General features: G+C 39.0%; 1 protein-coding gene across 2 annotated transcripts in view; it reads right to left on the bottom strand.

Moving 5' to 3' along the window:
• The window catches only part of LOC126183295 (GTPase-activating protein and VPS9 domain-containing protein 1), a 303,063-nt gene that overhangs the window by 121,850 nt on the left and 162,519 nt on the right, over nt 1–18,694 (bottom strand). For both annotated transcript variants that reach the window (XM_049925134.1, XM_049925135.1), the window contains exon 15: nt 5,428–5,623. In XM_049925134.1, the coding sequence (XP_049781091.1) occupies nt 5,428–5,623 (196 nt within the window). The remainder of the gene's footprint in view (nt 1–5,427; nt 5,624–18,694) is intronic.

The raw sequence follows: 18,694 nt of genomic DNA, 5'->3' as shown, positions 1-18,694 counted from the left end.
TGACCAGAACTGTGGCAAAACCACCCATGGAAATTGCATCACTATAATGCTCCCGCTCACATCTCAATGCTTGTTCATGAGTTTTTGGCAAAAAACAAAACCATTACATTGCCTCAACCCCTATATTTGCCGAGTATGGCCCTCTGCAACTTCTTCCTATTTTCAAGACTGAAGAGAACGATGAAAGTGTGTGGTTTTGTCACCACTGATGAGATAAAAACAGAACCGCTGAAGGAGCTGAACACCATAGTGATAAATGAGTTCCAGAAGTACTTCCAAGACTGGAAAAAGCACTGTATTAAGTGTAGTATTATCTCAGGGGGGATTACTCTGAAGAGGACAAAGTTGATGTTGACGAATTAATAAAATAACTTTAAGAAAAATAAAATTCCTGTTACTTTTTGATCACACCTAGTAAATGCCTGACGCATCATGAGGAGCTGCCACCAGTTGGTAACAGTTCTCGGGCCTCAGCACAGAGATTTGACCCCCCCCCCCCCCCCCCTTCAGATAGGAGGACCTCGCTGACCCATATACTGTGCACCCATAAGCTAGCTGTGATCACACAAACACTCTATAAAACTGGAGCAGACATGCCCTGTCGGCTCTTCAAGACTCGTGGCTAAGGCACTTTACGATATTTGGTGCCTGCTGCTTGCTGGATGTCAGGTGTGGTAACCATGCCAATTTGGAGTTAAAAATGAGGCCCAGAAACCACACTGAGTAGCTAAAATGTAGAATGGTGTCCCTCATATGTGAGTCGGGTAAATTTAAAGTCCTATGAGAATGATTAAAATGAACACACAAACACTTATTTGCAGAAAAGTGAAAACCTGTCTTTGCAGCCTGCTCCTTCAACCTGTAAGTTGCAATTGTTGCTGTTGCAACACTAGAGGAGAAACAGAAAACTGCAAAATCATCCACAAATAAGGAGCATTGTACAGGACTCCTTACCACAGTCATGATACTATTCATGGCTGTGGCAAAAAAGGTAACACTTTGAACACTGCCCTGAGGGACAAAATCATCTTGCCCAAAATAATCTGACAATGTGCCATCATCTCAGGACCCAAAAAACCACTTTGACAGAAAAGACCATACGAAGATGGGGAGACAGCAATGCAAGTCTCACTGCTGGAGTTGTGCAAGAATACTTTGTCTCCAAGTAGTGTCATACTGTCACAGTGAAATACTGATGTTGGAGAATATACTAAGACAGTGATGTTTACTTCAGAAAACCTGCTGAATAGCTGGCTCTAGCAGGATCAAGTTGTTGTCAGTGGACAGAAATCTTAAGAATCCACTGCGAGAGTGGTGAAGGAGCTGCCTGGTCTCTAACAACAAGACGAGTTAACCATTCGCTCCAGGGTCTTTCCTACACAGCTTGTTAAGGCGACACTCTGTAACTACTGGGGAACATGTGGTCCTTTCCTGGTTTGAGGAGAGGTATCAAAATTGCCTCTCTCCACAAGATGGAAAACTTGCCTGTGTGCCATATACAGTTACAACAGGTGCTGCTGGCAGATGTCAAAGTATGCAGTACCAGATTTGGTAATGACCGTGTGCAGCATCATGAGTCTTAGACAATGTCAAATCCAGCTCCCACAAGGAGAAAGGGCAGTTGTATGAGAGAGAATTGTTGGTTCTGAAGTCCAACTTGCTCCTCTCTTCAGTCACACAGTAGCGGTGGAACGCTGGATCCTGGCTGGCATTGGCAGTTACCATTGCAAAATGCTCTGCCATCATCTGAGCGATGTCTCCAGATGTTGTTTGGAGACACTCCTGTTTCAAAACTGCTGCCATTCTAGGAATGCTTGCCATGACCTTTTCTTACTCTCCTTAATTACACATAGAGCCTGGCTCATGCGACTCTAAAGGCTGTGAGGTTGTCTGCTGTTGAGCAATATTTAAACTGTCAAAGAGCCGCATGCCTGTTCTAGGTTGCTGAGCAGCACTCATCGGGCAGCAGCATTCATTGGTCAGCAGTATGATGGATCACTCGTGTGATGTGGTCCACTCATTCCTGGACACTGTCACAGTGTTCAAATGACAGCCGGTTGGCTGAACAGCATCTAGATAGCCTTGCTGATCATTCATTTTGGTGGCTTCTGTTAAAATAATGCTCCATCCAGTAGGTGGAACCACAGTGGAAAGTGGTCACTGGAATGACAGTCATCAGTTGCTTCTCACTGAGCAGAGTCTGCAAGGGCTGGAGAACAGAAAGAAAGGTCAGTGGCTGAGGACGACCCAATAGCAGCTGAGAAATGCGTGGGACTGCCTGTGTTGAGGATGCATAGCTTCTGAAACATCATGAGGTCTCGGGGCAAATGTAGTTCGTGCCCCATAATACATTATGGGCATTGAAATCGAACAGTAGGAGAAATGGGTGGACCAGTTGTTCTGTAAGGTCTGTGAGAGCTGCAGTGTCTATTGCATCCTGTGGAGGTAAGTAAAGGTGCAGATGGTTATCATCTGACCCACACAAACAGAAACAGCTATGGCTTTTAGGTCGGTAACCGAGGAGACAGCAGAGGAGTGGTGTATGGTACTGACAAACACAGCAACCTCTCCCTTGGCCATTTACCCAGTCAGGTCACCCTTGTGATAAAGGGTACAAACCCATAGTACAGGGGATTCAGACATTTTAAAATGAAGTTCTTGCAAACATAAGCACAGGGAGCATTTCTGTGCTAGGAGTTCCAGTTCCTCCACATGTCCTGAAACCATTAATGATCCATGTAGTACGGGAGCCATTTATCACGGGGGTTGCACTTCAATTGTTTTTCTGCCAGGGAGAGGAGCCCATAGTGGGTGGAAGCTAGGTCTTGGGGGCGAGACGAGTGCCCTAGGCCAACATCAAGGCTCATCGATTCCGAAGACAAATTATGAGAGATATCACAAGAGAGCAACACTGACATTGTCAGACTGCTTACTTCCCGTCTCCATCAGCAGCTGATTCTTTGCCTTTGACTTTGATTTCTTTACACGGGGACACTTTGGATGCACAACTGCAGAGGTGGCAGTGACAGTGCTGGAATGAATCTTTGGAGGAGCAACAGGTGCCACAACGTTGGCAACTATAGCCTTTTCTGATGTTCTGCTTCAAAGTAACCGCAGCAGCATAAGTGCATTGACAAACACGGGCACTAGTGCTGACGCTTGCAACCTCCATTTGTGTAGCTGCATCAATCTTCTGTACTGTTAGTTTAGAACAGAAGCAACGGAGGAAGCAAACAAGGGGGGCTGCATACCCTTATAGATCTTTTTGGCCTCACCATATGGGATGCACTTCATTATTTTAATTTCCTGTCTCTTCCTTTCTTCAAGAGAAACACTGTAGTCCCTACTCCAGACAGGGTGATCTCCAGAGCAATTTACACACATTGGAGGACTCGAGAAAACTTGCCTTCATGTGGTCTGGAAGTTCCGTGCTGTTTAAAGTCTGTATAAATGAGTCTGATTTGACTAGATCACCATCCATCCTTTTCATTATGTTTTGCATATCAACAATGCTTTCTTAGCTGAACTCAGCTTTCAGTTCTTCTCTGGTTATGTCAACCAGATCCCTGCAAGTCATGTCACCTTTCCTGTAATTCAAGGGGTTGTACAGTTCTGTTTCTTTCGCATACTCAACAAGGCACTGAGCTTTTTGGAGGCTCTTCACTTATTGGAAACTACGTTTTTATACCAACAGTGCCCCACTGTGCAATTGCTAGACAGATATTAAATTTCCAGCAATCTCCTTTAAATGTAAAAAGGGGAAACTTTCTTGAAGTTGCCCTCTTTCCTCTTCACTACTATAAACACGTTCTGACCAGCAATGTGTGTTCTGTTACTATTAATGTATGTACTCTGAAAAATCCCTGAGACAGGAGGGCTGGCTACATGAGCCCTCTTGTTGGTTTGGAAGGTGATATCCACTGGGAGTGGAAAAATTTAATTTTGAGGATTCCACCTCGGTTCCATGAGCAGCCAGGGAAATATGGGTCCACTCAGACAGAGCCCCATGTGCCGGAGTACGACTTATACATCTGAGGTGCAGCAGGTTTCCCAAAGGTTGCATATAAACGACTCTTAATAGCCAAGCATTTCATCAACGTGCAGCACACCTTGACATTGAGCACTCTTTTTACAGAGGTTTTTCCATCCTCACAATCTGAGCGGTCAAGCCAAGATCTTCATTCCCTGTGACACACAACATTCCACCATTGTGCTGTACAGTGGTTGCTGAAGCACATCCAAAGCTTATTGTGGCACTTACCATTCCCCAGCTCAGGAACCATGGGGTCGTCACATCCTTACCCAGGAAACGAATGCTGAGCCCCAAAGGGCTAAGAGAGTGTTACACCAGACACAGTTTACTTTTATTGATAAAGCATCATCAGCTTTGCTTCTATGAACATAGCATACATAACATGTTTCTATATTTTGATATTTTAGATTAATGAATGTGCTACATAATTTACTTACAGTGTTTATTGCTGTTTTTTATATTTTTTTGAAGTTGAGAAGTTTTTCTCTCTTAAGACAGAAAAATCAAACAACTACTGTGGCATTTGGCCATCCAAACAAATATCTGTGCCACATTTTGTCCAAATCTGTGACACACAATGACTGGCCACTCCTTGCAAGATATCTATCACTGGATATTGAAATTGACCGTGTAAGTGGTAAATCTGTAGCTCTTCATTCATATCGAAGATTGTTCTCTGGCCACTACCACACAGAAAGCAGTTCAGTGTTTACAATACAACATATTAAGAACCTGAGAGATTTCGTACTTATTTTCATAAGATTAAATTGTGTGATTAAGAACCAGGGGTACAATATGCCAGTCAGAATATTTTGCAATTTGAACCAGATATGGTGAAGATTAAGTGTACAAAAGAAAAGATATGTAGTAATTGGTTAAGAATTTAATGTTATATTGGAGGTGAATTTTGAGTAGGTGTGAAAGCGATGGCAGCCCAAGACATTTATTTCCAAACAAGGTTAGTGGATAGGTTTGAGATTGTAAACACAGCTAAGGATGTTTGTGCATATGATCGAGAAATCACCAGTGGATCTGATCCACTTACCATAAAGACATGACTTGATCACCATTGCAAACTGCAAAATGAAAAGATGCAATATGTAAGAACAAATGGAAACATTATTGACTTTCAAAAATTTGAGATTCCTTTTATATAATCCTGCAACTTCCAACCAGCTCATCATATTTCCCATGAATACAGCCAACATGTCATTCATTATTGACATTATTTCTTTTCATAAAAGATTTTTTTGTTTTTACTATATACAATAGAAAAATACAGACAGAGAACCAAAAAAAGCTTTAGTAGCATTTTTCATTTCCTGAGTGACAAAATATTTTTCGAGCAAAGCTACAGTTTCTTCTTTACAAAACTCTTGAAAATATGAACATACGTGCACTAGATGGTGGTGTTTCCTCTCCTACATCTGTTTCACCACGAGCATCCAAGTCAACTTCCGAGCGAGCAGTGTCATCTGATCGTGCTACACTTGCTGTGTCGTCAGTATCAACTTCTGTCATGCGTTCAGAGTCTGATGCCATTACATCTGTGCTCCATGCTTCCGATGCTGTTTCAGAGATATCTAAAAGCTGTGTCAAGAAAATGTATTATGAAATGCAGTTTCACACAAAGCTAAAAATCAAATTTCATACAGGAGATAGTTTCAATAGCACCACAACTACACAACTTCTGTAAAAAACAATAAAAATTAATGAATAATGTACTCCATACTAATGTAAATTATACATGGTCAAAAGTTGGCGGTATTCACGAGGTTGTGGAATGTGTAACTTTATACATCTTAGGACAGCTTGAAGCCTGGTTAGTCATGATTATATTGTGATATCAGATGACAGCCCACACCAGTAATCTGTATGACACACAATACAAAACTTTTCAGCTTAGAGCAAAAACTTCATGAATCTTTAGAAGGCCCCAGTCTTCATATGACGCACTGTGGAGTTTACAAGACATACATTCAGTTCCTTGTTTGCAGTGGTCACATAAACAATTGTGTGTTAAAAGTTTCAGAAGAAATCAATAAAATTGAATTATAAGCTATAATAGATTTAAACTCAATGAAAATAAAAGAAGAGTTATCTTTTACATTAAAGAAATTGTCTATTTATTTTCCAACAATTATGAAGTGGCCTGATAAATTGAATCATGGTCTGCACTTACTGATACTGATAGGCACATCAGATGTTCAAAATGCAGTTTACATGACTAAATCATGGCAAAAAATTCACACTTCTGAACACACTGATCAACTACTAAAGGTATGCAAGCTTACAGAACATTGCAATGATCTTGACAGGTTGTGCCCATCAAATGTCAATTATGAAAAAGCTTTCCAATCAACGGCAGCCATGTATGTTAACTAGTGACAAAACACACATTTGAATAAACATTGTTCAAGAATATTTAGACTTCATGAAACACAATCACAGCAAGGCTCCCAATGTTTTATTACAGAAGAAAGACTATGGATTGACATTTTGCTGTAAAGCCATTTAGAGAAACTTTGGGCCCATAAAGCTAGCCATTTATGCCATTATTTAAAATGTTATTGGCAAGTCTTCGTTTAAGATATCTTAAAGGTAAATTCACACTAAAAAAGACCAAGTTACAAGGTTTATTCTTCCATCTTTATTTTAGTTTTGTGACAGATTACATATTTTACAATACAGCTGTTCTTTTTTTTAAAAAAGTGTGAGTCGAGGTCTTGAGCAGTTTCGTGCATAATTAGCATTTGTATGGAAAAGACTGACACGTTCCAGAATGCAGAGAAGTACAATATCAGTTTGTTTCTTTGTCACTTGCTTTGCCAGTAGATTGTTTCATCTTCTCTGAACAAATCTTGGAAAACCAAGTTTGATGCTACTTCCTCTCAGTTGTTGGAGTTTTATCAGGAAAGTGTCATCCTACAAACCTATTGCTAATAATTACACTAGAAACGATTTCTTGAGCCAGTCTCATGCATTTCTGGATGAGTGCTTCACTAATTTCTTTTGAGTGCTCGCACTAAATATTTCTGCCTCCAATCCAGAATCATTCAGTTCTTCCTCTAGGACTGCACAATTTCTTATTCACTCAACAAATGTGACATTTTCAACATAATTACAGAATACACCAAAACCTAATGAGTGCACACAATGGATTAGACAGTCATGATCATGGCTTTTATGTTTGCTACTGCTTCTATCGAGAAAATAGTTTAAATGTCTTCTACATTCAGCGTTCTGCGACTCAAACGAAACTCAGAAACTTAATTTTTGATGGTTAAAATGTCTACAATGGATTTATTTTAAACTTTTATTATTCCTGACCAGTATCCATTTTCAGTAGTACACTTTACGTTTTGTTACATAATGTTGACAGTCTTTAAGGTATGTATTACAAAGGATTGCATGTGGAAGTGTAGTGCTATGTGGATTTGTGTCATTAAAAACAAAGCAGTGGCCAACTACATGAACATCCGCAGAATTCTGTGCTAATCACTGTAAATCAAGTTCCTGAGAAACAGTTTAATTTGCAGAGAAAGACTGCCACTGTTTTCTGGCAGTCTTCTGTTGTCCTGCTCACAGAATATTTGCACAAGGACAGACTCATCACTGACGAGTATTATGCTTTATAATGGGACAACCTAAAGGATGTTATCCAGCCTAAGTATTTCCCATCACCACTGGCATTTAAGGGTTACTTTTACCACACACTGATGCCGATCACATATGCCCATTGACAATTTGTGTGGAACAGGGGTGTCCACATACAGTTTTAGGGGTTTGATCAGGCACTTTGTTCTGGCCCCAAATGGCTTTCAGATACTTGTGTATTACATATCGCATGTTAGTTGACAGCTTGAATGATTGCCCCAGCATAAATCTTATCCTAAAACATAACAAAATGGCAAAGCTATCCAAAACTCAAAAGATGGTTTGAAAATCTCAGAGCTCGACTACAAATAGTCCTGTTGGAGATGGTATGTCCTCGCCTTACTCCAACCTTTGAGTTAACTTATCCACAATGTTATAGGAAGTGTGTGTGTGTGTGTGGGGGGGGTGGGGGGGGTGGGGGGGGGGTGGATGAGTGGGACAGACAGATGGCTACAGTTCAATGTGGACTGCAAACCATCATCCAGCTCAGTATTTTTTACATTAAATAAGCATTATCAGAGCTGACAGAAACAATAAGTGACAGAAAAAATCCTACGGCAGATTAGGTATTGAACACCTGACCTATGATTGGTAGTGTAGTACCCACCCAATGTAATTAATAAAAAATGGGTGTAAAAGTGTATGGACTGGCTAAAACTTGCCTCAGGGGAATGAGCCAGAAACTCTGATAACATGAAATCTCCTCCCTAAAAACATGCAGTCAAGTAAAATATGACTAACTAAAGCCCACAGACCACAAATAGTGGATCATTACAGCAGGATAGAAAACCTTATATGATTGCATATTAAATATTTTGATGATGAAGTACATTCACATGAAACCAGTGAGCAGGAGGAGGTACACCATAGACTGGCAGTAGCTTTTTTAAATGGCAGTTTAGCATTATTGATTTCCAGTGATTCATTTCCCCATTGGGTTGGGACATCTTTCAGCAGCCTGCAGCCACAGCAACCCACTGAGCCACCATCACCAGTCAATTTATTGTCTTTCTGTCTCACGTGACCAGCAGAATGATACTTTAACCTTGTGTCTGTGTGGTTAATATAGGGAATTTTCAATATCCTAGAATTAAAGGCCAGTCCCTATGCCCCCCCCCCCTTTTTCCCATTTTCCACTCTATGATACTGCAAAGCCACACACACTGCTAATACTACCAACAGACAAAAGTTACAGAGTACACTTTGTTCTGCCACAGTCCAAATGTCCTTGTTAGACTTCAGCTGTTGATGAATAACTGACTCATCAAAATAACATTTCTTTCACCTGCCTCTGTGGGGGAATTATATAGTTCTGGATACTCTGGACTAAATTATCTGTTTTATACCTTGTTTGATAAATTGCTCACAAACAACCACAAGAGTCAGAACAGTTCATTCTGTCTCGTGTGCTCCAATGGCTACCACCCACAGCACAAACTAATACACTGAGGAACAGTGTTGGGGAATGAGATACGTGAACATGGCTGAGCATCTCACTGCTTATACCGAAAGGAGGAAGTTTAGGGTTTAAGGATTCATAAACAATTAAACTACTAAATAGGGAACACTAGCTTATACTGGATAATGATGTGGAGGAAATTAGGCTTTGTCTTTTTCAAAGGATCTATCACTGCACTTGATTGCTGGATGGGGATTTCAGCACTGTGCCTCACAAATGAGAGTTCGGTGTCTACTATCTCATTCTTGGTAAAGAGCATACTTGAATTCAACACAAAGTCCACTGAGGTACTTCTTTCTTTGGAACATAAATGGCTTTATTGCTTTATGGTTGTTGCGAAGCATCCATGGCATAGATGGATTCACCTCAAATAAAGTAAAAGTGGACACTATCATTGACCTTACTCTACACGCAAGTCACATCATAATAAGTGACCACTGCAATGGCACGCATTGATGGCTCACCAAATTTGATTGAGAGACTGGGAACAGCACTAGTTCAGTAAACTTTGTAGGCAGTCTAATGCCCTCATTATTGACGGTGTCCAATATCACTGAATAGGAAGGTCCAGTAGATACATACAACATACAATCATACTTTTACAACAAGGTGTCAATGAAATTCTTCACCTTTTGCAATGGGGAGAGTGAGTACCACTCAATAATGGGCACAGAGCCTTCAGGAAGCAAAATGAAAAGAACTCAAACTACTTTATCAAACCACAGTGTCACTCAAACTATGCAGTGACTCCCACTTGTAACCCAGTGTGTCTACAAAATTATTCGAAGTAATTGACAGGCAACAATGGCAAAATTGGTCTTCTTGATGTCCAGTTGGTATAAGAAATGTGACAGCAATTATTGAAAACTACAGAACTGTCTGATGACTTTAGGAAACCTTGAGATCAAATGTCCTAAGTCAGTCACTAGAAATAACAATTTCATGTTCTATTGTGTGATGACGTAAAATCACCAATGTCCTTAAATCCAATAGATGAAACTGAAAAATCTACCATACTGGCATATTTGAGGGCATCACTTCTAAAATGAAATTGAGCAGGGATATAAGACTGGATCTGATGATGATGGTAAGTTTCATCTTCAACAGATCATTTGCATGATAAATCGCCATGATATGGAATGAGTCATTTTACATTCACATAACAAACTAATTTGTAAATATGGTTAAGTACTGAACATTTATAAGTATTTTTCAATTTTTTTTAAAATATATGGATATGAGTTAGTAATTTCTACCCATGTATTACAATAACAGAAATTCTTCTAAGGAATAGTAGTAGTTGTCAAGTAGAAACTTTTTCAGTTTGTTTTCAAATTTTGCTTTGCTGTCTGTCAGATCTTTTATATAATTGAGTAAATGATCCAAAATTTCAGTTGCAGCATTGTGCACCCCTTTTATGCTAAAGACAATGTTAATGTGGAGTAATAAATGTCATTCTTCCTTCTGGTATTGTAATTATGTACATTACTGTGGTCCTTTTGAGCTGCAGTGGATTATTTACAACAAACTCCATGAGGGAATAAATATACTGTGAAGCAGTAGTCAAAATGCCAAGTCCTTAAACAAATGTTTATAAGATGATGATGGGCGAACACCACATATTTCTCTTTCTCTTTTGTAACATGTTTTTGAGCAATGAAGACTTACTTTCTTTCTTAAGGATGAGTTACTGCAGAACATTCTTTATTCCACATGACATTAGTGAATGAAAATACACAAAATACTGATTTGTCTCTCACCAAGATTTGCAATGATTCTACGTGCAAATGTGACTGAACTAAGTTGTTTTAGGCTTTCCAATATGTGATTTTTGCAGTTTAAATTTTCATCAACATGGACATCCAAGTATTTTGAAGTTTCCACCCTCTATATTATTTCTTCACCATGTGTTACACTTAACACTGCTGTAGTACCTCCAGATGAAGCAGAACTGAATATCTCGCACATTTTTAAAATTAAGGGCAAGACCATTCACAGAAAACCAGTCAGTAACACTTTTAAGAACATAGTTTACTGTTTTTTCTGTTGCTGTATGTATGTTTGGATTGATTGCAATATCAGAGTCATTTAGTCAGAAGAATCTCCTCAGGTTACATTGGTTGAATTATTAAGTACAACTTTCTGCATTGTTTTGGTTAGGTATGGCATTATCCACTGGCTGACTATAGAAAATGCCATCTGGTGATATGTTATTTAATGCTTGTAAAATTTCGTGAGTGAATATGTAAATGACGTTTTCAATAGAGCAACTGTTTTGAAACCCAAACTGTGATGTTCTGGTGATTTTATTGTTGCTGAGGTGGGATACAATTCTAGAATACACCATCTTCTCAAAAATTTGGGAAAACAATGTCAGTAGCATATCAGATTGGTAGTAATTGACATATTTCTTATCACATTTCTTACAGAGGAGTTTAACAATGGCATATTTCAGTTTCTCTGGAAAAACGCTTCAAGTTGGTGATGCATTACATATTTGAGATAAGACAGCACTTATTATATGGGAACATGCTTTTAGTACTCTGTAGGAAACACCATCAAATCCAGATGAGCTTTCATTTTTAAGAGAATATATAATTTTTTTTTTTTTATTTCAGAGGGAGAAGTTGGTGATGCATTCATATGACTGAATTTTAGAGTTGCTTTTTCAACATACTGCTATGATTCTCCTCTTTAACTGCTTGTCGCTATATTTCCTACCACATTTATGAAATAAGAAACACATTTGTTACCTGTGACTCATCATTTATGGCTCTTCCATTTAATTCAATTGTGCAATAGTGATCTTATCCTGTTCTCTCATCAGTTTTCGTGTGTCTCATTTCACTACATTTCGTACAACTTGTTGCCACGATTACTGATTTCTGACGTGATGTGCATGTTACTTGATTTTTTTAAATGCCTTTCTCAATAATTTCAAGTAGTTTTTGTAGCGTGCAATGACTGGAGGATCTCTGCTTGTTTTTGCCAACAGATACACTTGTGAATACTATAAAATTACACTGATTATTTTGAGGTATAATACACTAAAATAGGGCTGCTTCCTCATTTTGCATAAAATGGACATGGCATTCCCTTAGAATAATGAAGATAAACAATAGAAGACAATACTTTCTGATGACCTTTGTATGCAAATGTAATCGCCATAAACAAATGAATAAATCAGATACCGGTTGACTGAAGTCCAGATAATATTTACTGGAAAGAATGAAGAAAGGGAGTAATCTGAACATGGATTAATGTCCCATTGATGACAAGTAATATGAAGGCAGTGCACAAGCTGAGATCAGATTCAGATGAGGATGGAAATCAATTCTGAAGATTTTAAAGGATTGTCCCAATACTTTCTGATATACGAGGGCCCTTCCCCCCCCCCCCCCCCTTTGCCCCCCCTCCAACCTCTTATAGGCTATAAATAAAAGACAAGTTCATAGAAAACAATTATTTTATTACCAGAAGTTTTGTACACTTATGGTTACTTTTCAACATAATCACCAAAAAGATTGAGACATTTGTCGTACCTGTGGACAAGCTTTGCAATACCCTCCTCAAAAAATGTTGCCGCCACTGATTGCAAATGAGCACTGACGTTATTTTGAAGATCTTCGTCAGTTTGAAAGTGCTGCACTCCTAGCCGTGTCTCCAGTTCAGGGAAAAAGGTGAAAGTTGCTGGGTTCCAGGTCACGACTGTATGGCGGATGATCGAAAATGTCCCACTGAAATTGTTCAAGGAGCTATTGGGTTGTGCCATCAGTGTGTGGACGAGCGTTGTCATGGATCAACGTAATTTCTGAAGTCAATGCAAATTTGGTCATTCAAAACAAACAAAGAGGAATACTGACTGAAGATGTGGCTAGGAGGGCAGCACTTTCAAACCAAAAAAAGATAAAAACAACATCAATGCTCATTTGCAATCATTGGCGGCAACATTTTTTGAAGAGGGTATTGCAAAGCTTGTCCACAGGTACGATAAATGTCTCAATCTTTTCAGTGATTATGTTGAAAAGTAACCATAAAAGTACAAAACTTTTGGTAATAAAATAATTGTTTTCTATGAACTTGTCTTTTATTTATAGCCTATTGGAGGTTGGAGAGGGGTAAAAAAGGCCCTTGTATATTTCATTTTATTTCTTTTAGGCACAATCATACAATAAATTTTCAATCATTACCATTGTTGGCCATATGTTGGTAATCTTCAGAATCATTACGACTTAAATGGCACATGGTGTACAAAGCACTGATGATCTTCATTGCTATATACTTACTACAACATAAGAATCCTGAAGATGAGCTGTGTCTGGTCAAAAATGGTAACAACTGAATACATTTCCTTTAACTATTTGAGCCCCACTCCTACAGAATATGATCTGTGCAGAAGATATCTTAAGCAATACTTTGAACAAAGAGTCCGGGACACTGCTGGTGGGCTACAGCCACAATCAAGAGAAAAGGAGGAATTCCATCACCTTCTTGAAATGTAATACCACTAACTGCAAACAAAGAGTAGGGATGTCACAGTATATAGCACACCATCTAATCCATGACATCATCATGGAAAATGTGTTATGGAAACTGAGTAGCTGGCACAATATTACTGTCGACCGCCCTGACACCACTAACCAGGTGGCACTTGTCAGTAGAAACACCCTCTACAGATCCAGCACAAAGGCCAGCCCTGGGCTGATCTGCATCAGTTATGAGGTGATCTATGGAATGGACAGAGTATGATACTGGTCTGTCTAAGACGTTTATATTGTGGGCTTTGTGACAAGTGGAACTTGGGTATGGTGTACACTGCAGTCTGTTTTGGATGTGTTAGCAATAGTAATGCAATTCTATATTTTGACTGGAACATATATCGCAACGATAGGTTGAGTGCCGATGGTAGAAGTGTGTTTATAGCCATAAAAAATGCAATAATATCTGGTGAAGTTAGTACAGATTCTGAATGTGAAATAGTGTGAGTGAAGGTAAGTGGTAAAGGATCAAACCTGGTCATCAAATGCTGTTATAGACCACACAGGAGTAGCTGCGGCGAAACATTTGAGGGAAAACTTATAGAATATTTCGCATACATTTCCTGGACATGATGTAGTATTAGGAACAAATTTCAGCTTTCTAGCTACTGACTTGGAGATTTGACTGGTTAGGGAGGGTAGTAGGGACAGGGAATCATGTGAAATTGTTCTAAATGTTTTACCCAAAATTACCCTATGCAGTTACTTCTGAAGGTAACACCTTAGATCTGGTGGTGACAAACTCACCCGAACTTTTTGGCTCAGTGTAGAAAAGGCAATCAGTGATCACATGGCTGTCACAACATCCCTGAATATGACAGTAATTAGGAATACAAAGAAAGGTGGGAAGATATTTCTGCTTAGCATGAGCAACAAGAAACAATTTCAGATTACCTGAGTGGTCAATATGAAAATTTAATCTCCAGTACTAACAACACTTTAGGCAGGTGTGTGCTGATCATAGTTGTGGGGCATGGAAAAGATCTGCTATGATTCGGCAGCCATGTCAGAAAGCTACTTCAAAAGCAGAAAGAGCTTCACTGTTACCGTATTTACTCGAATCTAAGCTGCACTTTTTTCTGGTTTTCGTAATCCAAAAAACCGCCTGCGGCTTAGAATCGAGTGCAAAGCAAGCGGAAGTTACGAAAAATGTTGGTACGTGCCGCCACAACTAGCTTCTGCCGTCGAATATATGTAGTGCTACGCAGGCATGCTTTGTAGGCACAAAAATAAATACTGGCGCCAAAACCTCTGCGTCAGTAAATAAATTTTTTGAAAAAAAGTGGAAGACGAGGTTTTTTTCTCCGCCGCGAGTTTCAACCACTGCATTTTCATACATTATCCAACAAAGTAAATACAAATTCCGTATTGTTCATCTTCAAATGTAGCACAATTTCAGTGAACTACGAAAATCTGACTAGCAAGACTGTTTGGGATGTTTGTCAATATGGCCAACTCTACATTCTGAATTTTTTCCTATCTGTGAGGAGAGATGGTTGCTAATAGGAACCTGATGAAATTTGAATCACATACAGTATTCTCTTCACCATAAGAATAATACGAATATAAACATTTTGCCATATATTCTTTCGTGTTTGCTGCTATCTCATTTAAATCCTGTCTGCCTAATAAACTACGAAACTAGAGTGAGACAACAGCAAACGCGGAAGAATATACGTATCGTGTCATGTTTATATTCGTATTATTCTTATGCCTAATAGTGATGCAGTCAGAAATGAAGCACGGCAAGTGACTTAGATTTTTAAATCTAAGATGACTAATTTCTGTGCAGAATTTGATGTAATAAAGAAGCGGCCGCAAAGATTTTCAAACGGAGAAAAATTTTCGCCTAACTCTCATTCAGAACATGTTCTATCATACGCAGTCTATTATTTGATTCTTGTTGATCATTATCAAAGAAAGCAGCAGTGTAAGTAACAACAAATAGTCTCTTGCCATTGTTTTGCTAATGAGACGATTCCTCTTTTTTTTTTAATTGTAGGCAGCGGTAGCGCGCACAGAAGCAAGCCATGCCGCGAGCCGCGACAAACAATGCATGACACAGTGCAGTAATGCATTTTCAGCTTAAGAGTGACGCAAACACCTATAACAAAGAAAACGGCATTTATCAGATCAAAGAAAAATAAGCAATCGATTCAAACCAGACGAAGCATGTGAAAAAGGAAGGGTACCCGTATAAATATGGATGGAGCGCCTGACGCATAGCAAGGGCTATGTGGTAAAGCTTAACTGCTAAGCTTATGATTCGAACCAAACTACTGTAGCTGTATCGTCATTCATTCGACCTAAATTGTGTCTCATATTACAATGGACCAACTTTGTTTCGATTTGGAGGTGCGGCCTAAAACTTTTCTCTCCCCTTGAATTTCGAGTCTCAAATTTCAGGAGCGGCTTAGATTCGGGAAATTTTTTTTTCCTTTATTTCGAGTCTCATTTTTCAGGTGCGGCTTAGATTCGAGTAAATACGGTAATTTAAACATATCCTAAGCCTTATAGTCAAACAAAAACTTAATAAAGCCATAATTAGCATAAGAAAAGTCACAAATGAAGTTTACAAGAAGTTCAAAGTAAGAAGTTTTGGTCTTATGTTAAACCAGTAAATGATGTAGCCATCTGTCCAGACACACTGTCACTATATTCGCACTGAAATAGACTACGACAGAGAGAAGGCTGAAATACTGAAGATTTTTTCCAAAATTGTTACACTGAGGAAAATCACACAGCTGTTCCTCCTTTAAATCATCACCCAAACATCAAAATTACATATTTCAGTAAGTTTCCATGGGAGAGAAAAACAACTGAAATCAATCAACAGATGAAAGGGCACTAGACATGATGTGATACCAATGCAGTGCCTCATAGAGTGTATGAAACACCTTGTTCATCTTCTAGCAGGAGTGTACCACGGGTCACTGGAGGAGCAAAGTGTTCCAATGATTGGAAAAAAAAGCACAGATTAAACCTATTTTCAAGAAAGGTCATTGAAGAGATGCATAAACCAGTCTGCCTATCTCTCTGACATCAGTCTGTTGTAGAATTTTGGAACATGGTTTATGCTTGTGCATTAAGACATTTCTGCATACAGAAAATCTCCTCTGTAGGAAACAATATTGGTTTCTAGCTTCGTTCATCCACGAGACCCAGAAAGCAGTAGACAGTGGCACCCAATTTGTTAATGTAGATACCGTGTTCCTCAACTTTTGGAATGTGTTTGATACAGCTCCACACTGCCACCTAATTAAGAAAATATGAGAATTTCAGATCAGCTGTGCGATTGGACTGGGGTGTTTCTAGTAAACAGGATGCAACAGGTCATTCTCAATGGACAGAAATATCCAGACATAAAAGTAGCTTCGGGCACATCCCAAGGGAGTGTTATAACACCATTACTTTTCATATTATACATAAATGACCTAGCGGATAATGTCTGAAGTTCCATGAGCCTTTTTATGAACTGTGCTGCTGTATACAGAGAAGTCACAGTGCTAGGAAATTGTAGCGAAATGTAGGAAGACTTGCAGAGGATTGACATTTGGTGCAGGGCATGGCAATTCACCCCCAGCATATCACGCATTATTGTATGATTACAGAATTGCAGAACCATCACTGGAAGCTGTTACATCCACAAAATACCTAGAAGCATGGGTACTCTGAGATTTATTGGATGAATCTTTATGAAATGTGGTCCAACCACAAAGGATGTAGCTTACAAACTCCTCATTCAACCCATACTTCAACACCACTCATCAATCTGGGGTCCATATCAGATCGGATTACTAGAGGAAATAGAGAAGATCCAAAGAAGAGCAGCATGTTTCATTACAGGTTCATTCAGTAAGCAAAGAAGCAGTGTGGAAATGCTCAGTCCACTTCAGTGGCAGATGTTGCGAGAGAGGTGTTTTGCATCACAATGTGGCTTACTTTTAAAGTTTTGAGAGTGTACACTACTAAATGAGTCAACCAATATACTGCTTCCTCCTATGTGTATCTCACAAAAAGATTGTGAAGGTAAATTAGAGAGATTAGAGTTCACATGTAAGCTTACTAACAGTCGTTCTTCCTACTGACCTTTTTTGAATTGTTCTTCCTGCAAACTACTCACAACTGGAACAGGAAAACAGTATGTAACAATGTTACACCAAGTACCCTCCACAACAGTCAATAAAGGGGCTTGCAGAGTACATGTATAGATGTAAATGTAGAAATACAAACTTAAGATACCCTACACTGTTTTCAAGGAGCTTCCTGCATATATCTATCATGAACAAAGTGCAGTGATTTCCCGTTAGTTATGTGTGTAAATAATCTTTTCCAAAAGTGGTGATGAGGATGGGATCTGTCACACATGTAAATTACACCTTGAACATTTTTGTAATTAGGTGAGTGCATGTTTTCAACCATAGAGCACTTACCGTGCAGGGTTACCAGGAGCTAATGACAGCTGTGTTACAGGGAGTGACAGCATTAACAAATGTAACAAGAACGTCTGATGTGCTACCCATGTTCACAGTTTTTTCATCATTTAATAAACAATTGATAGGTTGAAGTTACATATAGTGGAAATTAATTAAGTTTGGTAGCAGGATGAATAGGACTTCCAGTCAGGTGTACACAGGGTTATAAATACAAAATCAAATAGGGGTATAATTCAGGAATATGTATAGTAATAAATATAAAAATAGGAACGTGGGTAAGCAGTACAAACAGCATAGTGAACACATTATCACAGCCAAGGTAGACATGAAGCCAACACCCACCACAGTAGTAGTAGTAGTAGTAGTAGTAGTAGTAGTACAAGTTTAAATGCCATCCAGCTCTGCAGATGATGATGAGATTTAAAGAACGTATGATGAGACAAAATAAAGAATTCAGATAGCTAAGGGTGAGGAAAATTTAATTGTGTGGGGGGACTGGAATTCAACAATACGAAAAGGAAGAGAAGGAAAAATAGTAGGAGAATTTGGACTGTGGGAAAGAAATGCCTGG

This window comes from Schistocerca cancellata, chromosome 4 (assembly GCF_023864275.1).
Source record: "Schistocerca cancellata isolate TAMUIC-IGC-003103 chromosome 4, iqSchCanc2.1, whole genome shotgun sequence".
Taxonomy (NCBI): domain Eukaryota; kingdom Metazoa; phylum Arthropoda; class Insecta; order Orthoptera; family Acrididae; genus Schistocerca; species Schistocerca cancellata.
The sequence above is the reverse complement of the archived record's forward strand: the minus strand, read 5'-3'. Positions and strand labels throughout refer to the sequence as shown.